Here is a 27,775-nt window from a genome sequence, read left to right on the forward strand (position 1 = left end):
CTGCCCATACTCTTCTACCCATACTCCTCTTCCCATACTCTTCTGCTCATACTCCTCTTCCCATACTCTTCTGCCCATACTCTTCTTCCCATACTCTTCTGCCCATACTCTTCTGCCCATACTCTTCTGCCCATACTCCTCTTCCCATACTCTTCTGCCCATACTCTTCTTCCCATACTCTTCTGCCCATACTCTTCTTCCCATACTCTTCTGCCCATACTCTTCTGCCCATACTCTTCTGCCCATACTCTTCTGCCCATACTCTTCTGCCCATACTCCTCTTCCCATACTCTTCTGCCCATACTCTTCTTCCCATACTCTTCTGCCCATACTCTTCTGCCCATACTCTTCTGCCCATACTCTTCTGCCCATACTCTTCTGCCCATACTCTTCTGCCCATACTCTTCTTCCCATACTCTTCTGCCCATACTCCTCTTCCCATACTCTTCTGCCCATACTCCTCTTCCCATACTCTTCTGCCCATACTCTTCTATCTATACTCCTCTTCCCATACTCTTCTGCCCATACTCCTCTTCTGCCCATACTCTTCTGCCCATACTCCTCTTCCCATACTCTTCTGCCAATACTCTTCTGCCCATACTCTTCTGTCCATACTCTTCTACCCATACTCTTCTTCCCATACTCTTCTGCCCATACTCCTCTTCCCATACTCTTCTGCCTGTTCTGTTCTAGCCATACTCCTCTTCCCATACTCTTCTGCCCATACTCCTCTTCTGTCTATACTCTTCTGCCCATACTCCTCTTCCCATACTCTTCTGCCAATACTCTTCTGCCCATACTCTTCTGTCCATACTCTTCTGCCCATACTCTTCTACCCATACTCTTCTTCCCATACTCTTCTGCCCATACTCCTCTTCCCATACTCTTCTGCCCATACTCTTCTGCCTGTTCTGTTCTAGCCATACTCTTCTGCCCATACTCTTCTGCCCGTACTCTTCTGCCCGTACTCTTCTGCCCATACTCTTCTGCCCATACTCTTCTGTCCATACTCTTCTGCCCGTACTCCTCTTCCCATACTTTTCTGCCCATACTCTTCTGCCCATACTCCTCTTCCCATACTCTTCTGCGCACACTCCTCTGCCCGTACTCTTCTGCCCGTACTCTTCTGCCCGTACTCTTCTGTCCGTACTCCTCTGCCCATACTCTTCTGCCCATGCTCTTCTGCCCATACTCCTCTGCCCATACTCTTCTGTCCATACTCCTCTTCCCATACTCTTCTGCCTGTTCTGTTCTAGCCATACTCTTCTGCCCATACTCTTCTGCCCGTACTCTTCTGCCCGTACTCTTCTGCCCGTACTCCTCTGCCCGTACTCTTCTGCCCATGCTCTTCTGCCCATACTCTTCTGCCCATACTCTTCTGCCCATACTCTTCTGTCCATACTCTTCTGCCCGTACTCCTCTTCCCATACTTTTCTGCCCATACTCTTCTGCCCATACTCCTCTTCCCATACTCTTCTGCGCACACTCCTCTGCCCGTACTCTTTTTGCCCATTCTCTTCTGCCCATACTCTTCTGCCCATGCTCTTCTGCCAATACTCGTCTACCCATTCTCTTCTGCCCATTCTCTTCTGCCCATTCTCTTCTGCCCATACTCCTCTTCCCTTACTCTTCTGCCCATACTCTTCTGCCCGTACTCTTCTGCCCATACTCCTCTTCCCATACTCTTCTGCCTGTTCTCTTCTGCCCATACTCTTCTGCCCATACTCTTCTGCTCGTTCTCTTCTACCCATACTCTTCTGCCCGTACTCTTCTGCCCGTACTCTTCTTCCCATACTCTTCTGCCCATACTCTTCTGCCCATACTCTTCTACCCATACTCTTCTGCCCATACTCCTCTTCCCATACTCTTCTGCTCATACTCCTTTGCCCGTACTCTTCTGCCCGCACTCCTCTGCCCGTACTCTTTTGCCCATTCTCTTTTGCCCATACTGCTCTTCCCATACTCTTCTGCCCATACTCTTCTACCCATACTCTTCTGCCCATACTCCTCTTCCTATACTCTTCTGCCCATACTTTTGTATCCGTACTCTTCTTCCCATACTCTTCTTCCCATACTCTTCTTCGCATACTCTTCTGCCCATACTCTTCTGCCCATACTCGTCTGCTCATACTCTTCTTCCCATACTCTTCTGCCCATTCTCTTCTGCCCATACTCCTCTTCCCTTACTCTTCTGCCCATACTCCTCTAACCTTACTCTTCTGCCCGTACTCTTCTGCCCGTACTCTTCTGCCCATACTCCTCTTCCCATACTCTTCTGCCTGTTCTCTTCTGCCCATACTCTTCTGCCCGTACTCTTTTTGCCCATTCTCTTCTGCCCATACTCTTCTGCCCATGCTCTTCTGCCAATACTCGTCTACCCATTCTCTTCTGCCCATTCTCTTCTGCCCATTCTCTTCTGCCCATACTCCTCTTCCCTTACTCTTCTGCCCATACTCCTCTAACCTTACTCTTCTGCCCGTACTCTTCTGCCCGTACTCTTCTGCCCATACTCCTCTTCCCATACTCTTCTGCCTGTTCTCTTCTGCCCATACTCTTCTGCCCATACTCTTCTGCTCGTTCTCTTCTACCCATACTCTTCTGCCCGTACTCTTCTGCCCGTACTCTTCTTCCCATACTCTTCTGCCCATACTCTTCTGCCCATACTCTTCTACCCATACTCTTCTGCCCATACTCATCTTCCCATACTCTTCTGCTCATACTCCTTTGCCCGTACTCTTCTGCCCGCACTCCTCTGCCCGTACTCTTTTGCCCATTCTCTTTTGCCCATACTGCTCTTCCCATACTCTTCTGCCCATACTCTTCTACCCATACTCTTCTGCCCATACTCCTCTTCCTATACTCTTCTGCCCATACTTTTGTATCCGTACTCTTCTTCCCATACTCTTCTTCCCATACTCTTCTTCCCATACTCTTCTTCGCATACTCTTCTGCCCATACTCTTCTGCCCATACTCGTCTGCTCATACTCTTCTTCCCATACTCTTCTTCCCATACTCGTCTGCCTATACTCTTCTGCCCATACTCTTCTTCCCATACTCTTCTTCCCATACTTTTGTATCCGTACTCTTCTTCCCATACTCTTCTTCCCATACTCTTCTTCCCATACTCTTCTGCCCATACTCCTCTTCCCATACTCTTCTGCCCGTACTCCTCTGCCCATACTCTTCTGCCCATACTCTTCTGCCCATACTCTTCTACCCATACTCTTCTGCCCATACTCCTCTACCCATACTCTTCTGCCCATACTCCTCTTTCCATACTCTTCTGCCCATGCTCCTTTTCCCATACTCTTCTACCCATACTCCTTTCCCATACTCTTCTGCCCATACTCCTCTTCCCATACTCTTCTGCCCATACTCCTCTTCCCATACTCTTCTGCCCATACTCTTTTGCCTGTTCTCTTCTGCCCGTACTCTTCTGCCCATACTCTTCTTCCCATACTCTTCTACCCATACTCCTTTTCCCATACTCTTCTGCCCATACTCCTCTTCCCATACTCTTCTGCCCATACTCCTCTTCTGCCCATACTTCTCTTCTGCCCATACTCTTCTGTCCATACTCTTCTACCCATACTCCTCTTCCCATACTCTTCTGCCCATACTCTTCTACCCATACTCTTCTTCCCGTACTCTTCTGCCCGTACTCCTCTGCCTGTACTCTTTTGCCCATACTCTTCTGCCCATGCTCTTCTGCCCATACTCTTCTGCCCATTCTCTTCTGCCCATTCTCTTCTGCCCATACTCTTCTGCCCATACACTTCTGCCCATACTCTTCTGCCTATACTCTTCTGCCCATACTCTTCTGCCCATACTCCTCTGCCCATAATCCTCTTCTACCCATACTCTTCAACCCATACTCTTCTGCCCATACTCTTCTTCCTGTTCTCTTCTACCCATACTCTTCTGCCCATACTCCTCTTCCCATACTCTTCTGCCCATACTCTTCTGCCCATACACTTCTGCCCATACTCTTCTGCCTATACTCTTCTGCCCATACTCTTCTGCCCATACTCCTCTGCCCATAATCCTCTTCTACCCATACTCTTCAACCCATACTCTTCTGCCCATACTCTTCTTCCTGTTCTCTTCTACCCGTACTCTTCTGCCCATACTCCTCTTCCCATACTCTTCTGCCCATACTCTTCTGCCCATACTCTTCTACCCATACTCCTCTTCCCATACTCTTCTGCTCATACTCCTTTGCCCGTACTCTTCTGCCCGTACTCTTCTGCCCGTACTCCTCTGCCCGTACTCTTTTGCCCATACTCTTCTGCCCATACTGCTCTTCCCATACTCTTTTGCCCATACTCTTCTACCCATACTCTTCTGCCCATACTCCTCTTCCTATACTCTTCTGCCCATACTTTTGTATCCGTACTCTTCTTCCCATACTCTTCTGCCCATACTCTTCTGCCCATACTCGTCTGCTCATACTCTTCTTCCCATACTCTTCTTCCCATACTCGTCTGCCCATACTCTTCTGCCCATACTCTTCTGCCCATACTCGTCTGCTCATACTCTTCTTCCCATACTCTTCTGCCCATACTCTTCTGCCCGTACTCTTCTGCCCGTACTCTTCTGCCCATACTCTTCTGCCCATACTCTTCTTCCCATACTCGTCTGCTCATACTCTTCTTCCCATACTCTTCTGCCCATACTCCTTTTCCAAAACTCGTGTACCCAAACTCTTCTTCCCATACTCTTCTTCTCTGTAACCTGTGCTTTGGTGGTTTAATGTTTGAAAGGATAAAGTATTATTATAGTAGTATGAGCATGTCATCAAATCACGAGTCATGATACATTTTCTGTAAGCAAAATTAACTTTTTCCTAGTGTTTTTAGGGTAGAATATGACCTAGTTCAAGTGTAAATCTATAGTTCCTATAGTCGAGGATTCCTACGGGTGTGTGATTTTTGAGTGGTGTGTGTTCACAGAGGCGCTACATGGGACATGCAGCCGGAGAAACTGGATTTCTCACAGTTTCACAGGAGGCCGTACAGAGGGACACCGAAACACCTCCCGCACATTGACCGAGAAGGGTGAGAGAGACGCTCCTCTCAATTACACTGACCTGAGATCAGACTCATACAGTCTGAAGCGTTTCACATTTACACAGGGCTGCCGGCAGAGCCACAGTCTGACATGTAAATGTGCATGTGAGGGAGTTTTGAATGTTGAAGAACACCATAGTTTAATGTTCAGTATTGTTGTGCTGTAATGGGGTGTGGCCGTGTGTTTGTGTGGCGCTCTGCTCACTACTGACCTCTGCTGGAGGACGGCTGTCACTGTATGAGTGCATGCATTGAGGGAGTTTAACACAGTAATGTCTTCTATGTCATATTTGATACACACACATTTCTAAGGCCTCTAAAGGATTAACATGATCAACTATCTAAATTGATAGTTTTAGACTTTTTTTAAGTAAAATGCCTTTTAATGTATCAGCGATTGTGGGTGACGTCACTTCTGTTTGTGTTTGGGGCAAACGAGATCCCAAACAAACCAAGTTTAGCTCGCCCCTCCCTCCCGTTTCGTGCATCATGAAAAAAACGATCATGCAACTATTGTAAGTGCAAAAACGCACTATTTTCAGATTGACGGTCTACTTCAATGATGGCTCATTCTGTTAACTTGGCTGCTTTGGATTACAAAGTATAATGATGTATATAAAATCTGCAGTCGAGCCATGTCATATCATACAGCTAGTTTTGCTGTTCCTTCACTGGAAGCAGCAATATGATAAAACGTACCAGAATCAGTCCTATAGCTACAGATATAACGTTATGGGGAAAACTCATGGCTACTGGAATAATATTATAACAGCTTTTTATTATTATTCGGCTAACGTTAGTCCTGAACGTAGGCTAGTGTTATTGTTAAAGGGTTAGTTCACCCAAAAATGAAAATTAAGTCATTAATTACTCACCCCCATGCTGTACCAACCCCGTAAGACCTTCGTTCGTCTTCGGAACACAAATGAAGATATTTTTGATTAAATTTGAGAGCTGTATAACTACCACATTGGCTCCTAAGGGACTGCCTCTTGACGGCCCAAAAAGTCAATGAAGAAAATGTTTAAATATCCCAAGTGACTACCGTGGCTCAACTATATGTTTATCAAGCGACGCGAATACTTTTTGTGCGAAAAAACAAACAAAAATAACGAGTTTATTCGACTATTTTTTTCTTCCTTGTAGGCCAGAACGAGACTTCCTTATAGATTTCCACGACGCATGCGCGAGAATTGCGATCTGATGTGGTGTAAGCTGGTGTACGCAGATCGCAAATCTCGCGCATGCGTCGTGGAAATCTATAAGGAAGTCTCGTTCTGGCCTACAAGGAAGAAAAAAATAGTCGAATAAACTCGTTATTTTTGTTTGTTTTTTCGCACAAAAAGTATTCGCGTCGCTTGATAAACATATAGTTGAGCCACGGTAGTCACTTGGGATATTTAAACATTTTCTTCATTGACTTTCTGGGCCGTCAAGAGGCAGTCCCTTAGGAGCCAATGTGGTAGTTATACAGCTCTCAAATTTAATCAAAAATATCTTCATTTGTGTTCCGAAGACGAACGAAGGTCTTACGGGGTTGGTACAGCATGGGGGTGAGTAATTAATGACTTAATTTTCATTTTTGGGTGAACTAACCCTTTAAATAGTACAATGTTATAGCTACAAATCAAAGTAGACACGTATAACAAACGCAACTCACACACTAAATCCCTTCAATCTGATATTTGCTAGAGCTAGCCAAGTTTATTCGAGCTTCACTCATATTTTTTAAAGAATTATATTTTCACACACAGTTCACATATAAAAAAAAGTCAGCAATAGAAGCTACTCACCTGTCCAGAAGAAACAGTGCAACCTCAGCATTCGATATGAACATTTTCAATTCTTTGAGTTCTCTCTACCTCTTAAAAGCCTTCCCGATTATTATTTGTTTTTTTAACGAAAAACGACGATATTCCCTCGCCCAAATCCTCCTCTCCTTCTTGGGGATTGCCTCTTCCATGTTAAATGTATCTGGTCCTTTGATAGCATAGGGTTGATAGACGCTGACCTATTCTTAAGCTCCGACCACACTTGTAGGCGCCGTGAACGAGTGCAAAAACAAACAGCACCCGCCCCCCTGTCGGTGATTGGTTAGAACACTGTTTATTTTGATTTTGAGTGGTGGTTGTTCCCATTTGTTTTTATGTGCAGATCTCATAGCCTAGGCTGCCTACAAAGACGCGTTTTTTTGACAGCCTGCTTATGGGGCGGGCAGCTAGCGGATCATTAGGAAAGATTAGATGATGTGATAATTTTTAGTTTGGGCCTGAAATCGCTGATACAACCTTTAATATAATTGTTAATAAAATTGTAAAAACATCCTTTTTGCTGGTTTTATAAAGTGAATGCAAGAATAACTTTAAAAAATATGTTTTTTTTTCCTGCCTATTTAATATGTCAGGCTTTACAGGTTTAAGGTTTATGGACTAGTTATTTATTGTAGTGTGAGGGAAAAAAAAGTATGAAAACTTAAAATGTAAATAATAATTAATATATTTACTTATTTGATTGCTTCTGTGTGATCAAAAATGAAAAACAAAAACAAGCCCACAGAGTAATTTTGCCGTGTGTGTTCACAGGATGATAAAGGGCAAATTCGAGAATGACGAAGATGATGATGATGATGATGGTATTGACCTGGAAAACATGGAGAAGTTCCTGCCCAGCCTGCCGGTAAGATCCTCTTTCTCAAGACGAACTCGAGGATGAGTGTTAATGATCACTGCTGCAGTTCACGTATTCTGAACTCAGAAAACAGTTTAGATCTCATGAGATCTCATGTTTTCTGCTGTGTTTCTGATCTGACACTGACATCTAGTGGTGACGACACAATACGTGTGTGTATGTGTTTGTGTGTGTGAGGATGTGTGTGTATGTGTGAGAGAGAGTTTGAGAATCTGTCTATCAGAGTCTGTGTCTGTGAGAGTCTGTCTGTCTGAATGAATGTGTGTGGTGTGTGTGTGTGTGTGGCTCCCTCTGGTGTCCAGACACTGAAACCGGTTTTATTTTAACTGATCCGACACTGACATCTAGTGGTCACGTCACTGTGTGTGTGTGTGTGTTACTGTAGGATGGTCATTTCTGCATAGTAATGGGTTGTTTACACTGAGAAGGATCTAGTTAGTGCTAGTGAGTATGTCTACTTCGAGGTAAATTGAGTTTTTCTACATGCAAACACAGAATTAAGTGTTTTAATTCTGTTCTTCTTAGTGTGTGAGATCATGACATTGCAACAGCTTTTCATAAATGTATGAACATGAAAATGCATGAACAATAAATTACGGTGATTTCAGTCATTAATTTGGCTAGATACTAACCTGCACATCAGCACTATCTGCATTTTAATGTTTGTATTTTTACGTTAACAATAATAGAAAAACAAACAGCAAAATTACTAAAAGTTTCAAATTAATATGAGAACAGAATTTCTATATATATATATATATATATATATATATATATATATAAACTATAACAGTATGCCAGTGATGGTAAAGTAATGCTGTAGTTTGTTTCTGCTCGCTGACGCCATCTAGTGCTGTCAGGATGACACTAATAAACCACCGTGGAGCAGGGCTTTCTTTCTTTCTTTCTTTCTTTCTTTCTTTCTTTCTTTCTTTCTTTCTTTCTTTCTTTCTTTCTTTCTTTCTTTCTTTCTTTCTTTCAGTATAAAAAACATTAAGTCTATGGAGAGCCCTCACAAAGATAGTAAACCAGACATTGTGTGTGTTTTTGTCTGTTACGTGGTGCTGGCAGACTGGGTGTAGTGTGTGTGATGTCAGACATTTTTCTTACTTGTCTTTCTCCTTGTTCTCTGTGCTTGTGTTCGTTTACTGGGTGAACGTTAAAATTGGAGCATGGACTAAAGTTCTATTGGGGTAAACTTCTAAAGAGGGACACGAGAAACCACAGAAATATCATTTGAGTTCCTGTTTCCTCCAACAGCAAAGTCAGAAAAGAACGATGTTAAATGTACTAAGCTCAAACTTTTTGAGTGGTAGTGAAAATGTCAGGTATTATATATACATACTAAACTAAATTTATTGTAATAATTATTATGTAAAATCATCATCACAATCCATAAAACAGTATGAGGAACACAGATCAATCAAAACACTCATAATTATTATGAGTCTGAGTTTAAGATTGTTTCTGTTATTTCTAATCCATGACTGCGCTGATATCTTGTTTGTTGTGTGTCAGGCGAGTGGTTTTGAAGTGTTGCTCTATTGTTTGTCACCTGATCAACAATATCTGCCAGATATACAAATGCCTTGTGGCACTGGCACACACACACACTAACATACACACACAACACACATTTACACAGACACACACATGCATGCACTCACACTAACATACACACACATATACAAACTCTCACAGACACACACCGATATACACACACACTCTTTATCTGAGTGTTTGGCTGGTGTTTATATTGTGTGTTGTTGTGTGTATGTGTGTGTCATTGTGAGCGGATGTTTCTGTGCATTGTAAACTTTAATTGTCTTTAATACTGAGCTGAAGGAAGTGATAGTGTGTGTGTGTTTTATCACGTTCACTCTTCCCGTTATTCCCACAAAATTAGCTCCGTTTCCAATAAGGTCAGAGTCAGTCTGTCTGTTTCCGTATGTGTGTGTGTGTGTGTGTTTAGTTAACTGTACTTTAACCCAGAAGTTCGTTAAATCAGATATCACTTTATTATAGTCTCATTTGTTAACACCAATGCATCAGGTAACATAAACTAACAATGTTCAACAGACATGCAGTATTTATTAATTTTTGCTAATGTTAGTTAATAAAAATAAAAACTAAAGGCTGTAGAAGTTTTGTTCATTGATATTTCATGTTAACTAATGTATGTAACTAATATGAAATGAGACTTGATTGTAAAGTGTTACTGGTAAGTCGGACTAAACCTCGCATTGAGGAGTAAAGTTAAAATGACTCATGAAAACAGTAAATATTGTTTTCTTCTAGAATTTATTTTGTAATATTTATTGTAATATAGATAAAAACTGAAAATCAGTAGCATGACCTTGTTTAAATAAATTAAGTGTGGTGTGTGTGTGTCTGTGTCTGTGTGCGTTTGTGTGTGTGTCTGTCCGTGTGTGTGTGTGTGTTAACTGCACTTCAAACATGTAGTTAAATTAGTAACGCTTTACAATTAAGTCTAAGTTGTTAGTTAATGCATTAGTAAACTAATGATGAACAGTGTGTGTGTGTGAAGGAGAGAGAGAGAGAGAGATCAGCGGCCTGTCTGTGATGGGTCAGATACTATAGACATGTCTAGTTCGTGAAGAACAAAAGGCCTGTGGCGGCCAGACACTGAGCGCTCGCTCGCCTGATCTACGTGCAGCTCGACAGGAGCAGAGAGAGCGAGAGAGCGAGACCCTGGCAGCTCACACACACACCCCCTCCCTTTCCTGTAATTGTCAACCAGACGACACACAGATCTTACCTGCTCTCTCTGTCGTATTGCTGGAACGAGGAGGTGCTTGGATGTGGAATCGTCTGTTGGGAGTTGTGGAATTTGTGGGTGGATGCGTGTTCGCCAATTCAAGAGACTGTATGACGTGTCGTGTTACAAAACCTTGGTGCTTTAAAGATGAAATACAGATATTTTTAGTGACAAAAAGAGAGAGACATATTTACAGTGTCTTCTTAGTGCAGCGCTAGTACTATCATTCCACAGCGAGAGTATTAAAGTGCGTCATCCTACTGCATTTGTGCTACTAAGCAACTGTTCCCTAGCAACTGTATAGCAACTCCCTGGTAAACATCCAGAACAGCTTATTAACCTCATAGCAACTTGTTGGTGACCTAGCAGAACAGCCCAGGAAGCGCACATGAACTGCATAGCAACTCCCTGGTGACCAATCAGAACACCATATAGCATTTCCATGGTGACCAAGCGGTACAGCTTAACAAATGCATAGTATTTGTGATTAAACACCTGAATGCTGAATTAACCTCATGGCAACTCCCTGGTGACCAAGAAGAACAGCCTAGTAACCTCATAACAACTCCCTGGAGACCAAACAGAACAGCCTAGCAACCGCATAGTAACTCACTGGCGAACAAACAGAACAGCCTAGCAACATCATAGCAACTCCCTAGTGACCAAGCAGAACAGCCTTGCAATCTCGTAGCAACTGCCTGTTTACCAAGAAGAACAGCCTAGCAACAGCATAGCATCTCGCTGGTGACCAAGCAGAACAGCCTAGCAACCTTATAGCAACTCCCTATTGACCAAGCAGAACAGCCTAGCAACCTCATAGCAAATCCCTGGTGACCCAGCAGAACAGCTTAACTAAAGCATAGTTTTTGTGATCAACCTGAACAGCCAAGAAACTGCATAGGAACTACCTGGTGACAAACTGTAGCTGCCTAGCAACCACAAAATAACTCCCTGGTGACCAATCTGAATAGCCTAGCAATCTCATTGAAACTTCCTGATCACCATGAAGAATAGCTTAGCAACAGCATAGCATCTCCCTAGTGACCAAGCAGAACAGCCTAGTAACCTCATAGCATCTCCCTGGTGACCCAGCAGAAAAGCTTAACAAATGGATAGTATTTATTATCAACCTGAAAAGCCAAGAAACTGCATAGCAACTATCTGGTGACAAACTGCCTAGCAACAACAAAATAACTCCCTGGTGAGGTGACCAATCTGAATAGCCTAGCAACCGCATAGCAACTCCCTGGTTACCACCAGAAAGGGCTAGCAAATATATATCAACATTCTGAAAAACCACCCAGGATACCCCAGCAACTGCATAACTCCCTGTGTGCCAAGTCTTTTATTTACTATGCGTCACACATTATGGTTGCATGACAGTTTAAGTAATTTCATGTGCTTTTGACATTTTACTATTATTTTTTAAATTCTGTTTTCTATTTACTATATTCTATTTTTCTAAATCTATTCGTTTTCAAGGTATTTTTATTTCATTTTTAGTCTTAATTTCAGTTCCTCAACTTAAACGAAAATTAGAAATGTCGCCTTTGCAACTAATAAATAAAATAAGTTAACATTTTTCATCTAATACTCTTCTTTATATATTTTTAGTTTCTTTTCAGCTATATTTCAATTAATTAATAGATTAACAATGACAACTCTGACCCAGTAATCATGAACGATTGGAAAAAGCTGTAGACAGTCATTGGTCAAAAGGTGTGGGAACCCAGTTTCTCATTCCCTCCTTTTCTTTCTCTTTGGAAAGCTTTTCATTGTTTTACTGTATGTGTGTTTCAGCTGCACTGAGTGTGTGCAGTTAATATACTTTGATTCTCTGTCTCTCTCTCTCTCTCTCTCTCTCTCTCCCTTTCTGGTCACAGTCGCATGCCAAGTGTTCGGCATTTTGACTGATGGTTCATTGTCTTCCTCATTCCACCCGGCTAGCGGTGCAGGAATTCCTGTGTCACTTTCCCTCTTGGAATTCCGCATCATTATCCGGAATGTCGTGACACCGACTCGTGAACAGGAAAAGGGTCACGTTAATACCAGAGGTGACGGCTTCAGTCATCCTGCAATAGTGATGCTAACAAAGAACCGTCTCTGTCCAGTGAACGCTAAGTTTAGAATCACAGGCTCATACCAACACATCTCACATGGGACACTCCGGCTTTGTTCAGGCAGCCTGCAAATATCAGATATTTTTGGTGTATCCGTTTCGTGCATTAATTCCTTTTATTATTTTTTTTGTTGTCTGAATTGCAAAAGAAAATGCTTGAATCAGGAAATCAGGATCATTATTGTTAACTAAACTATAAAAACATTTCTGGTGATTTAAATAAAGCTGAAATAAAATTATATATTAGGTGAAAAGCTTAAACTAAACGCAAATGTTTAATGTTGTCTTGGCAATAAGCTGAATTAAGTTTGTTGAAGCAGTAAAATTATTAACTGGAAATAAATAAAAACTAATATTGAAATAAAAAATAAATTTAACCTAAATGGCTGTATTTATTTAAAAAAAATAATAAAATGACAAAAGCACATAACAAAATGACAAAAAATATAACTAAAAAAATGTAACAATAAAAAGGAATTCACATTATTAATAAAACTGAAATAAAAGCTGTGCTAAATAAGACTGGCAGTGTGAACAAACCCTCCGTATAGAGTGCAAACATCGGGTTCTGTGAGTAAAAACTTGAACAATAACTTATAAAACTTAAAGACAGCCGTACTGTGAGCTATGAGGTTGTTAATTGATGATATTTGCTTCTGCTGGAGACGTCAGCCCACATTATTTCAGCTTAGTTTTAAAACAATCAAGTTTAAGTGTGGAATTCCTGGTGATAAACTACATTACCCATGATGCTGTACTGAATACTCTCCAATTAGAGAGTTGAAATACACAAAACGCCAAATTAACTCTTAAGCTCCGCCCACTTATGAAGCACTGCGAATGACGTAATTTGCAATAAACTTAAATATATTGTTTTTATAGATGTAATCAACATTTGTTTTATATTTCACCTTTTGTTTTTAATTCAGTTATGCTGTTCGCAATGCTTCATGGGACTGTAGTTTTTCTCTCACTAAAACCGTTAAGCTCACATTTCAACTTGTAGTTTATGGCTTAAATAAGTCTTAACAAACAAAGACCATTTTAAAGTCCCCATGGGGAAAAAAATTAATGGAAAAAATACTTTCAGAACCAATGCTGCTAAAAAAAAAAAAAGCGCTAATGCACTCTATTCGAGATTGGATCAAACAAACAGCCTATAATAGTACAGGAAATCAGATAGATAGTGTAAACATGGTTGTTGGTTGGTGTCTAGAAAATGTATGGACTAGCTTAAATACCAAGTGGGTTCAAGTAAAAGCACTTTTCTATGATATATTAGAAATCAGCAGTTTGAATTATTTGCAGATGTTTCCAGCCGTATGTTCACCGTTTCCAATTCCACATTCAATTTCAGAGTTTAAAAGCTGCCGGAGTGTAATATTAGAGACCTGTAGAGCCTCTCTCGCTAATCTCTCTGAAATTTGTTCCGCTCGGACTGTTTAAATCAGAGCATGTAATATTCTCTCTGTCACGGTTCGTCAGCGTCCTCTGATGGGAAACGTCTTCACTCGCTACAGGTTAATGTCTTAATCCACGGCGTTTTCAATTCCATAACCCTGTAATATCATCCGTGGCACAGAGAGAGTTCGTGTTCTTTCTCAGTGTCGTTTTCTTGAGAGGTCTCGTTAGCTCTGATGATTGTGTGTGTGTAGCGTCATCATACCCACCCTGTCCAATATGAACCATTCCACTGGCAAGACCCAGCCTCGACCCATCTTCAATGCTCTAACTGAGGGAAAGGAGGTTGTTCCTCAAAATCTCGCAATACATGGCCCCGGTCATCCTCTTCTTAATACAGTGCAGTCGCCCTGTCCCATGTGCAGAAAAACACCTCCAAAGCATGATGCTACCACCCCCATGCTTCATAGTAGGGATCATTCTTCTTCCTCCAAACACACTTAGTGGAATTATGACCAAAAAGTTCTATTTTGTTCTCATCTGACCACATGACTTTCTCCCACGACTCCTCTGGATCATCCAAACGGTCATTGGCAAACTTAAGACGGGCCTTGACATGTGCTGGTTTAAGCAGGGGAACCTTCCGTGCCATGCGTGATTTCTAACCATGACGTCTTAGTGTATTACCAAGATTAACCTTGGAAACGGTGGTCTCAGCTCTTTTCAGGTCATTGCCCAGCTCCTCTCGTGTAATTCTGGGCTGATTTCTCACCTTTCTTAGGATCATTGAGACCCCACGAGGTGAGATCTTGCATGGAGCCCCAGTCCGAGGGAGATTGACATTCATGTTTAGCTTCTTCCATTTTCTAATGATTGCTCAAACAGTGGACCTTTTTTCACCAAGCTGCTTGGTAATTTCCCGTAGCCCTTTCCAGCCTTGTGGAGGTGTACAATTTTGTCTCTAGTAGTATCTTTGGACAGCTCTTTGGTCTTGGCCATGTTAGTAGTTGGATTCTTACTGATTGTATGGGGTGGACAGGTGTCTTTATGCAGCTAAAGACCTCAAACAGGTGCATCTAATTTAGGATAATAAATGGAGTGGAGCTCACGGGTGAAACCGTAAAAATATTTTATCGGATGGGCCTTTCGTTTACACGGCGACAGCGTTTTTGGGGCTTAAAAACGCAAAAGAGTGAAACCACCCTCCAGAGTGGAAGTCTTAAAAACGCTTCACCGCCGCGTTCCCGTGTAAAGGGTAAAAACTGGTAAAAACGCAAAAGGCTGCTTGACAGTGAAGGTTTACGCAGGCGCGCGGACTTGTTGTTGTGTGGCAGTGCTCCACATTGCCACCTAGATGAATTTCACACTCTTTTGCGTCACCATATGACGTTAATTCATCCATTAATTCAGTTAATTCAGAAAAACAGAGCAAAAACTTTTTTTCTCACGAAAAATTAACTCATTAATTCAGAAAAACAGAGCAAAAACATTTTTCTCATGAAAAATTAACTCGTTAATTCAGAAAAACAGAGCAAAAAAAAATTTTCTCATGAAAAATTAACTCGTTAATTCAGAAAAACAGAGCAAAAAAAAAATTTCTCATGAAAAATTAACTCGTTAATTCAGAAAAACAGAGCAAAAAAAATTTTCTCATGAAAAATTAACTCGTTAATTCAGAAAAACAGAGCAAAAAAATGTTTTCTCATGAAAAATTAACTCGTTAATTCAGAAAAACAGAGCAAAAAAAAATTTCTCATAAAAAATTAACTCGTTAATTCAGAAAAACAGAGCAAAAAAAATTTTCCTCATGAAAAATTAACTCATTAATTCAGAAAAACAGAGCAATTTTTTTTTTCTCATGAAAAATTAACTCGTTAATTCAGAAAAACAGAGTCGATTTTTTTTCTTCAAGTGAATGCAATACGCCTCCGTAGTAATAATACACCATTTTATTTATATCTTATTTTATTATTCAAACAATACTGTATTTGTAATTATTTTTAGTGTTTATTACTATTTTAATGTAATGTAATATCCTGGTATATACATGTTATGGGAGGAGTAGACATTTGATATTTGATTGACAAAGTTCTCACGGTTACATCATCATTGCGACCAATCAGGTCAGAGTGGGAGGAGTCCTTGTAAGCCTTTCTGTGAACATGGATTCCGTTGTGACCTCTGACCTCTGGAATGTGGCGGTATGCATACGTTTCCCTTCCCGCCCTCTCTAGTCACATCTGCACTGCCCAACAGTGCCTTGGCCTTGGGTCAAAGGTCACACTCAGCGGGGACCTGCCCAACCGTGTGTGTGTGTGTGTGTCACTGTCTTTGATCTGTCAGCCGCCGCAAACAGGACATTCGTATTGTTTCACATTTTAAAAAAACAATGAACCCTTATTTAAAATAAACCAAAGGTCTCCTCCCTGCTGTCCTTTATTCTGCAATAATTATTCATCACGTACCTGTTCAGATGTTTACATTTCTGGCCGTATGCATTTCAAAATACGTCTCAGTGTATGTTACGTTCAAACTAAATCTGATTTCTTTGCGCTTCCTTTAAAGAATTATAACAAGTTTTTTTGGCGCACGAGAATAATAATTGAGGACTTTAATCATGTCAAACGAAAACTCGTGCCTCGCTTTCCTTCGTTTCACGCTTGTGTAAATATTGACATATTTAGGGGCTTTGAAGTCTGGATGTGTTTCGTGTGGTTGCGATTATCATCTGGAGAACATTACAGCGGAGACGTCCAACTTGTGACATCCTGCAGGACTGCAACAGTAGCTCCACACACACACACACACACACAATGAAGATGAATGGAGGTTTGCGGAGACGCCTCTCTCAGCCACGGAGGAAGTTCCTCATGATTTTAGAAACTCAGACTTGATGGATTCTGATGGGGCGAAACCCAAAATGACAGTCATAACCTCACAAGTCTTTCCGTTGTCTCTACGTCTGCAGTCACATTTCTGTGTTCTGTTGTTTTCCACAGACATCTGGCTCAGATCAGATCTTGTTGCTTGCATGTAAACAGCAAAACGCTTATTAGATGAGACTTTTTGGTATCTGATATTGGCCACTTTTAAATATGTACATCTGATCCACATCTGAACATCATATACAATTCTCCTCTGAATTCAGGAGTTTCGGCATTTGAAACAAATGTTATGAAAAATGTACCGTAAGGTGGGTCTTGTTTTTAGCCATGTGTATTCGATCGGGTTGTAATCATTGCTCAACTGTCAAGTTATATCTCATTATAGTCAAGCAAATATAAATATGAGACAAAATATATTTAAAAAAAAGTATGTTTTCAAAACCTTTGTGACACTGAAGATTGGAGTAATGATGCTGAAAATTCAACTTTGATCACAGGTATAAATTACATTTTAACATATATTCACGTTAAAAATAGTTATTTTAAATTGTAATATTATTTCAAAATATTACTGTTTTTACTGATCAAATAAACAAGAGTTTATTTAAAAGAAGAGACTTTTAAACAAAATTAAATGCATTTTATTTGTATTTGCTGTACAAAAAAATAACTAATATTATTTTGTTATTGTTTTGAAAATCGTCTTGGAAATAATATAAAAAGTGTAATTGTCCAGATGCATTACAGTGAAGAAAGTTTCAGACAAAATGTGCATAATGATAACGTTTTTGAGTGCTTTGGAATTTATAAATGTTCATTTGCATTTCAAGCTGTTTATTACAATAACCCTTCTTGTAGTCATGTATACTGGCCTTTATATGTAAAAGAGAGGCGGGATATTCACTGTTTGTGTTTCTCCTGAAGAAAGTAAGTAACGCAGGTTTAAAACCACATGAAAGCGAGTCAATGATGACAGTTTTCATTTCTGAATGAGTTTTAAGAAGTTTTTACTTCAGTACGGGTCGCTGAAGGTCCAGCCAGGTCTTTGACGCAGTATATTTTTCATTATGAATGCACCCGGAGGTTTATTTTCTTAAGTTTCAGTTGTTTTTTGTAATAAACGTGATGGCTGGCGACTCTGTGTGTCCGACTTTGGCTGTGTTTCTGTGTGGAGGCGGGGTTAAGCGTTAGAAGCCCTTATTACCGAGCCGACAAGGAAAAGCAGCCAATTACACTAATCTCCTGCCACATCTGTGTCCAATCAGAGGCAGCCAATCAGCATACAGTGGTTTTGGCTTCAGAGACTTAGAAGGGTTAGAAACAGAAACCCAGAGGACCGTGTGTGTGTGTGTGTGTGTGTGTGTGTGTGTGTGTGTGTGTGTGTGTGTGTGTGTGTGTGTGTGTGCGCTGCTACTACTGCAGCTCAGAGCTCAAGAATGTTCCATTATGCTGTGAAATGGAAGGTTGTCAGAGTTTAGGGTTTTATTTCCCATCATGCACCAGTACTCGTTTCCCAGATCTGGCCGATAAACTTTGGCGTTTAACCTCCTGCAGTACCCAAGAGAAATCTTTTTCAAACTTTATCTTATCTTCAGTTTATGGTACTGTAGATGCTGTGGTTCACTTGTGTTTGAAGATAATGTTCCTACAGCAGAACAGACTGACCTCTGAAGTCACGTGCACAAAATGATCGTATTTTCTTGTGAAACGATATTATGAATAATGAAGGGTGGGACTTGATTCTAAACATCTGTATTTGATTGAATTGAATTGTGCAGATGTCAAGTAATGGGTCATATTTGACAATTTCAAAGCATTACTTTAATGTTATAAGCTATTTTGTACAAATAGAACCAGGATATATGAATGTTTGTATGTGTATATGTTTGTATATCGTACACATGTACAGTATATAAACATATATATGTATAAAATTATTGCGTATGTGTGTCTATATATATATATATATATAAATATTTTTTTAAATGTGTGTGTGTGTATATATATATATGTATATATATATATATATATATATATATATATATATATATATATATATATATATTATATAATATGCATTATATTATTTATATATATATATATATATTTTTTTTTTTTTTAAATGTGTGTGTGTGTGTGTGTATATATATATATATATATATATATATATATAATATGCATTATATTATTTATATATATATATATATATATATATACATACATACATGTGCACATATAAATATTATTTAAATAAAAATAATAGGAAATGCAAAAAATGTTCCTTCCTGGCTGTATTTATTGTACACAATTTAAAAAAAAGTTTAATTAAATGTCTGAGTTTGTGAAAATGTGCATAATTATCATGAAAATAATTTTGCAATTATAAAAATATGAATTCTTTTTAAATTAACCAACAAATAAAAACTTTTAAAAGAAAACTCTCACTTTTTAATTCATTTAATTTTTGTGTGATTCACTCATATAAACTGTAAAGATGTATTTTGTTGCATTTCTCATGTCTGTTCTGGTTTGTTTTCTCTCTGTCTGCAGGTTTTTCCTCCTCTGCCTAATGAAGCTGAGATCGCACACACTAAAAAACTGTTTCGCCGCCGCAGAAATGACCGCCGGTGAGTCACTCAGTCTCAAAACACGACATGAACTTCTTACGTTACCGTCGACTCTCTTCCAGTTGTTTAGCGAAAACGTTGCGCACTGATGTTAGACTTGTAAAGCAGAAAACACACCAGCTCACACTTTCCACACGTGTCAGAGTCGAATGTAATGAGAGCATCAACCAGTGTGTTAGTAGTGTTGTGTTTGGAGTAAAACGTGATGCTCTGTATCTGCATGTTCTGTACTCAAAATATTCACGGTTAATCCATAAAACCACTTCCACCTTTCTGCTTTTACGTTCTGACTTTGACCTCATCGGAACAGTTCTCTGTTGTAATTTGCAGTTGCTAAGAAACTGCAAAAAAGAAAATATTTTGGTCTAAACTTGTGCGAAAGCAGAGGGTGAAAGCAAGCAAAACCCTTCTATTATTCATGGCTTTGTTAATGCAAAGAAAAGCTCTCGTTGTCATCGGTCTGATGTCCTTGTGTGTGGAACCCAGTCCGACTGGATTTCTTCAGTGGACGTTTCTCATGTGTGCTTTGTGGTGCCGCCGCACTCAAGGACGTTTATACAGTACTGAGGTTTTTGCTGTGACAGGGCGTGTGGAACAGAATAGATGGTTTATTTGTGAAACAACCCTGCGGCCCAGAATGCACTGTTGCCTTTACTGGAGGTTTTGAAGCCTAAATACAATCGGCAGAAGTATAAAGCTAAGCGTAGGCTATAAACGAACTACACCGCGGTCACATGACTTCATGTGACAGCTCTTTCAGCAGTTTATAATTAAAAAAAAACATTTTCCCTGAAAGTTTGAGTTAGAATAGTTTGCTAGAGTGTGATTATAGACACAGCAAGGCTGATGTTGATTCCTTTGTGTGCATTTTAATATGACTTTACCTGCACGCCGTTTTCTGTGCTACACACACATCCAAAACATGGGCACAGAAAAAGTGATTTTAATGTCATTTTAAACCATTCAAGCATGTGAAGACCTTTTCTGTGCTGCACAAAATGACATACAGAACAGTGCCTGATATTAAAGTTCTCTACTACTTCTTTTTGCTCTTGAACACACAAAAAAATTTCAAAATATCCTCGTAAATACAGTGGGTTATGTTTTAAATGAACGTAAACGCAAAGAAAATGCATGTGTAACAGTCACAGACTGTAAAAAAGATGGACAACGTCCCTTCGCTCTTTTCCATTGGTCAATAGTGAAGCCACCAGTATCCCAATATGGTTCTGACATCTTGGAATTTGAGTCTGCGCAGAAGCGATCTCGGGACCAGACGTGCGCAGTCGTGAGCAGGAAGTAAAGCTGCGAAATCAAGGCCCCGCCCTCACTCTCGCAGAATCAATCGGAAGCACACGCTCCTGCAATTGTTGAATTAATTATAGAAATATATATTATAAATTTAAAGCTCCAATCTGCTTAGTCCTCCGAAGATCACGGAAAAAAAGTCTGTTGGTGCTTCAGTGAGTACTTCGCTCAGAGTCAATCTTGACGTCATTAAATAACTAACTAAAACCAAACACTTGAAATTACGTCAGCATGATATAAGCTACAGTAAATGACAGAAATCATCTTTGGAAAAACAATATTTGAATTGTAATTGTTTAGTTGGTGCCGTTGAATAACATGTGGAGGCGGGGTTTATGACCTATACTAGGACCGGCCACCAGGGGGCGATCAACACTGGCTTCACTTTTCAGGGCTTGTGCGGCACGCTTGGTGACAGTATATTGGATCCGTGCAGCTCTACGTCTCTATAATAACGTAAATCAGACAACAAAATGCAAAGAGAAAATTCACTCGCTGTTCTTAAATTTTGTAACTATATGTAATGTATATTTTTTTTTCGAAGAGCATTGTTGTTTTACTTTTGATTTCAGTTTCTGTACTGGAATACCTCAAATATACCAGTTATTTCAATAAGTAAATATACTGGTCATAAAATATAGCAGTTTATTTCAATAATTTATTGATTGTTATTATTATTGCCTGATTTAAATTAGGAATCGATAATCTATTTAGACACTTGTTAGCAAGTAGAATGAAAAAATAAAAACAAGGGGGTATTACTGATGTATTTTATGTTTGAGAATAAAACGTGACAATATTTTGAGCTTGTGTCCACCACTAGGGATGCATCGATATGATATTTCTGGCCGATAACCGATAACTCTTTATATTTGAAAGCTGATAACCGATATATTGCCTGATAAATCGAAATCGAAGTCTCGCCAGTAAAAGCCATGTCCCAAGAAACAATTATAATGCTCTCATTATAATTATATGTCTCCTATATGAGAGACATGTATAACTATCTTCCTCTTCAAGGTGATTCCAATCATATTTTAAGCAATTCAAAACCATTATGGCGAAAAGTAAGCATCCACCACAGACATTATTTTAGACATTTAACCAAAAACCCATTAACTTCGGGCCGGGGCGATGGAACCGGCTACATTAAAAAAAAAAGGCTACATGAAAGCCTCATCCCTGCAGCTCTAACCACCCACAGCACCTTTGCATTGTGTTTGCAAGCTTTGCGCAGGCAAATTTTATGCATTTTTTACTTGGACTTTGACTACAAAAGTTAGAAGTAGGAGTAAAGGCAATCTAGAGAATACATCTTTTCTGGGTTCAAATTTAGAGAGTGTGTGCGAGTCACTGTTCACCTCACTACACAAGACGATTCTCTTCCCACATCTCTCTCTCTCTCTCTCTCTTCCACTCCTCTAATAGAAGGCTTTTCAGCCTGTTATTGCTGGTGTTGGCCACCCACAATGCTTTGCTTCTGCCAGAGAGGACCCTGCGGTCATGTTGTTTGTTGGCATCAGTTCTTGCCTTTTCTTTCTCTCTCGCTCTCGAGATTAGTTCGCTGAATCGAAATATCTTTGCAGTCGCATTTATGAAATGCAGCCTATTTTGATGACGGAATCTCGCAGGAAAGCAGTTTAGATTTATGAAGAGCCAGTCAACTAAAGAAAGGTTCATCAGAGGCTGTGTGTGTGTGTGTGTTTGCATGTGTTAAACTCACATATGCTCATAGGACTCGGGTCTTTTAGGATAAAGGACAGTTTGAGATCGGCAGATTCATCTGGTGTTGGTTCCAAAATATACAGCCACCATGTGTCATTTTGTGTCATTTATGTATGAATATATGCATGTACCAGTTTGTTTGTTTTTTCCTGTGAAAGAAAGAAATGAATACTTTTATTCAGCATTATTTGAATAATTAATTTGCATGATATGATCAAAAGTGACAGTAAAATTTTTTTTTAAATAAATCTGCTCTTTCGTCAAAGAATCCAGAAAAAACGAGTATAAGGGTTTCTACAAAAATCTGAAGCATAAAAATAAAAATAAATGTTATTGAGCAGAATATCATCATATTAGTGTGATTTCTGAAGGATCATGTGACACTGAAGACTGGAGTAATGATGCTGAAAATACAGCTTTGATCACAGGAATAAATTACATTTAAATAAAAAACAGCTATTTAAAATTGTAATAATATTTCACAATTTTACAGGTTTTACTGTATTTTTCATCAAATAAATATATATAGATATTTTTTTATTTTTTTTTATTTTCACATAAAATATTTTAATATAGTTTGACGCAGGTCAAACTGCACCTTTTTTTCAGGTCTGTTTGGGTTATGTTGTGCGTTTCAGTAGTTTAGATCTGATAAAGAAGCTCAGCAGAAAGATAATCTGGAGGAGGAGTGATGCTGGACCTTCACACTGGAAAAGACCGAGACCTCATGGTCACAAAACCCATCAAAACACATGGGGGGAGGGTTTCTTTGAGGATTCCTGTCTTAGGAATTGCACACACTACTCGCGGTCAAAGTGCTCCATTGCATCTATTTTAAAGAAACTTCCATTGTGGAAACCGTCCTGTCTTTTCATATTCACTGCAACATTTCTTTGGCTTTTATAGCATTATAGATGCCATGTCATTCAGTTGCTTCCCTTTAAACCCTGTAGCTCTCATAACATTTTAGTCATTTTATTTATTTAGTTTTTTTATTATTTTTAATTTTTTTAATATTTTTATTTTATTTATCCCAAGTAGATTTCATATTTTATTGTATTTTTTTATATATTTTATTTTATTTTATTTTAGTGTTTCATAACTTTCCCAATCATTTATTCTTGCATTTTTGTCTGAGATTTTACTGTTCCATCTCATCCACTTGTTCACGCATCATCTCCCGGTCGTACCCGTAGCCGATGCAATCCGCCCCAGGATGATCTGACGGTGCTGTTGCCAGCCGAGGGGAGACGGCAAGTGTCCAGGTCAGTGTCTCAAACGGGTCCAGCTCCGAGCAGCTCTCCTGAATCCTGTCCGCTCACTCTTGTCCTTCCACTTACAAACCAGACTTCTGAACTGCTTGTGGGATCAACTCGCTCATGGGATTCAAACTAACCATCTTCTTCTGGCCTGGAATTGTGTCCTTGTGAACCTGTTTGCTTTTATTCTGCTTGCACAACAAATCCTGATCACTGTACAGTATGTTCTCTTCCTCTCGCTTCGGTTGAGTCATCATTAATCTACAAAGTATCTCTGTAGGACGGAACAGAAATCCTGATCAGAGGCAGGGTGGCATCATTAAGGTGGCGTGTATGCGGGAATCGTAATGGAGATTATTATGGGATGGTTTGAGAAGATCTGAGTGACAGGAGTGCTAGACATTAATGGTCGACTGATTATTAGTATTATCAGTTAGTATCATTTGCTCAGGGACTACGGATGAAAATTAGCCATTTAGCTAACTCTCTCTCTCTCTCTCTCTCTCTCTCTCTCTCTATATATATATATATATATATATATATATATATATATATATATACAATACATATATATTTATATTTATATATATATATATATATATATATATATATATATAAATAAACACACATACACATTTATATTAAAGGGTAACTAAACCCCTGGTCAGAGCCTGACTCCACCCACTGGCAATATTTGAAAAATGCTGAAAAATTGGGCAGACCCCAGCAGAGATATAGGGGACGAAATAGATGCTAAAACACTATCCTGATCGTTTTCCATACTCGCAATTCCAACTCCTGACTCCCTACAGTGGTTTTGACGAAACAAGCTGGTTTTTATACTGCCGCTTGTACCAAGACCGTGATGAGCTGAAACATGCCACGAAATGCGGAACATCCAATAGGAAAATTCAACTGCAGTAGCCACCGTTCAACCTGAAGAGGGCAACACTAAGCGTTTTTACACCATATATTGTAGAAATAAAACACTTTATACACAAATGTGAAAAAAGTTACTCGAATCAATGACTGGTATTAATAAAGATCCATACCAGTGTAATAAAGATCTAAACACCATGGTAAAGATTCTTACAGATCATTAACTAAAAAAGGTTGGTTTAGGGTTTAGTTACTCTTTAATTTGAATTTACATGTTTACTAAAATAAATGAATCGTGAAAAATCCTGATGACAAAATAAACATGAGAAAGTATAGTGTTTGCCTTTCTATTAATAATGTTTAATTCTATTATAAAGTCATATTATAATAGTTATTTTATTTTGACCGTTCTTAGCGCTGTCAAAATAAAAGTCCTGCTTCTTGCAAAAAACAAAAATGTATTGTCAAATGGCAATAATTAAAAAAGCCAAATACTGGCCGGTATATCAGCCAACCCCTGCTAGATGTTACATGAAAACACAGAAATGGAGGCTGATGCTTCTGGGATCTTCTAGAGATCATTTGTTTTATTTTGTCTCATTTGACAAAATGCAGAGAAACTTTAATTATCACAGCCTATCTTTTATTTTTTGTTAGTCCTCTTGAACATTTTGAAAGGATTTGTTTTTGTGATTTTTGATCAGCGGCTTTAGGTCTTATTTTTGTTTCTCAGATTAAAAATGGTGTGAAGTGTGGCGATTCCCATCAGTGACGGACCTGTCAGTCAGGGTTTATCTTGTGCAAAGCAGACACATTATGCTTCTGTTATGTAACAGCTTTTCATATAACTTTTTGTTGTATTGGTTTTGTGTGTGAATGTGTGTGTCTGTGAGAATGAGAGTAGGTTGGGTGTGGACATCATTGAATCTGGCTCTTGCTCTGCTTAGAAAAACTTAAGTGTCTTTCTGTCTCTCTCTCTCACACACACACACACACACACACAATTGAAATCTGTCTTGGTTAAAAAAAATGTTTTTAAATGATCAGAATCACTATTATAGACCTATTATGCCCTTCACAAAGTATTGATTTTGTTTTTGCGCTCTACTAGAAAAGGTTTTCATGCTTTATTATTATTATTATTATCTATTATTTGTCACTGTTGCAGCTCGTCTCTACTCAGTCTCAGTAACGCTCTGTTTAGTTCCTGTATCTATGAAGCCCCTCCTTCTGAAAAGCACACTGTGCTCTGATTGGTCGACTGAAGCAGTGTGTTTGGGAAATGTCCCAACCCTTACCATAAGCACAAGTTTCAACACACTGCTAACTTGCCATGAATGGCAATATTTCAAATATACAGCAAAATAGAGCAAGGTTTTGGACCAATGAGATTTCATTGTGGGTGGAGCTACTCTGCATTATCAGGCTGTTCTTGTAATTGCAGGTTAAAACAAACAATAGTATCGAAGAAATGATGTGTTATTTTTTTCGTGTCATGCCTGGTCAAGATGTTCTGTTGGTTTTTTTAGGTTAACAACTAACATTGGGTTGGCCTAAAGTCAAAGGTTAATTTTTTTACATTTGTAAGGTTTTTAAAGCAGCATTCTGTTATTTTTGAAATTTTGCCCCCTACAGTTGGGAAACAGTATTGTCTTCTACTACTGTCGTAAAATCTGTCATGGTTACACTACTAGGGAATACACGTGTGCATTTGTTGACAAGCGATCCCCCGAACTCTGCAGAAGGAAGGAGTTCTCACATCTTGGGCAGACTCTAGTGTTCATCCCAGGTACATTGGCTTATATTCAGTCTTATGAATTTAGTGTCATGGGCTTTATTTTTATTTATTTTTTTCAAACGTCAAAAGATCGTGTTGCTCACGTTTACATGCCAACATCTTTATAGTAACGTTAGCCTATTGGCTACTGTTTTACATAATGGATATGTTAATTAAATTAATTCAAAGTTCAGTTCACACATTTTAAAATGAACTAGTTCATTCTTTTTTTTCCATGCGTTGCAAGCTTTTCTTTTATGTTTATTATTGCCACCCACAGCCCATAAACAACCACAGACAACAATTATTTTATCGACGGGCAGTTTGCTCAGAATGTAAGATTTTTCCCATCCTCACCGACCTCCTCATAAAATCCGTTTAAATGATCATCCGACACATCGACACCTTTGTCGACATCGGCCACGGTTTGACACCGGTGTCTTGTGTTGCCAGATTGGGTGTTTTTTCTCTACATATTAAGGCCTGTTTACGTGTATTTTAGCTGGGTTTTCGCCTGGAAGGCTCTATAGAAATCTGGCACCCTATTGTACGAAGTGAAACTGAGAGCGTGCGCTCACAGACCAGAATGAACGCGTTCACAGTAACGTTCATCAGGCAGTAATACAGTACGTTCAGTTCACGTTCACCCAAAATATGAACGCGTTCAGGCACAACACTGGTTGGTACAGTAGATAATAGCCATGTCGTCAATATTATAATATCAAGCTGAGCTACCATAGATGAACCTGCAAATTTGAAAAATCAATTTGCATTATAGCCTGAGGCAACATACAGAGATAAAAAAAAATGCTCATCGGGCTCTCGCGTCGGAATTTAAAGAAGTGACGTATGCTGTAAAACAGTCGAATTTTGTCGTTCTTTTTGTTCTTGGGTTCCTACCCGCTCCCCGAAGTTACAAAGTGCCAGTAAAAGCGATACAGACATTGTCAGGCTATGGCAGACCTGTCATTCAACCTATTGTAAGTCGATAAACCATCTCAAGTTTTGTAAAAATATTGGTTGAAAAGGTTGAAAAAAAACGACATAGTGCTGCTTTAAAGGAGCTAAAGTACTGTTTGCCTTGAACTCTTGTCTTTTAATTGCAGAATAGTTTACTGTTTGCATTATATGATCAAAGGTGTCCGTAAAGACAGTAAAAAGATTCTGTTTGAAATAAATTATGCTCTTTTAAATTTCATCAAAGAATCCAGAAAAAAACAAGTTTTAGGATTTCCAGTATATACACTATACCATGTGA

The 27,775-nt window shown here is 39.3% G+C and overlaps 1 protein-coding gene across 2 annotated transcripts in view; it reads left to right on the forward strand.

The window, feature by feature from the left end:
* Positions 1-27,775, forward strand: part of ctif (cap binding complex dependent translation initiation factor) — a 76,890-nt gene that overhangs the window by 22,980 nt on the left and 26,135 nt on the right. The window contains exons 6-9 of one of the 2 annotated variants that reach the window (XM_039661042.2): positions 4,954-5,058; positions 7,653-7,746; positions 19,493-19,569; positions 23,799-23,867. In XM_039661042.2, coding sequence (XP_039516976.2) covers positions 4,954-5,058; positions 7,653-7,746; positions 19,493-19,569; positions 23,799-23,867 — 345 coding nt within the window. The remainder of the gene's footprint in view (positions 1-4,953; positions 5,059-7,652; positions 7,747-19,492; positions 19,570-23,798; positions 23,868-27,775) is intronic. The other variant, XM_039661043.2, reaches the window with a different exon arrangement.

Source organism: Pimephales promelas, chromosome 19 (genome assembly GCF_988280905.1).
Source record: "Pimephales promelas chromosome 19, fPimPro1.hap1.1, whole genome shotgun sequence".
NCBI classification, from domain to species: domain Eukaryota; kingdom Metazoa; phylum Chordata; class Actinopteri; order Cypriniformes; family Leuciscidae; genus Pimephales; species Pimephales promelas.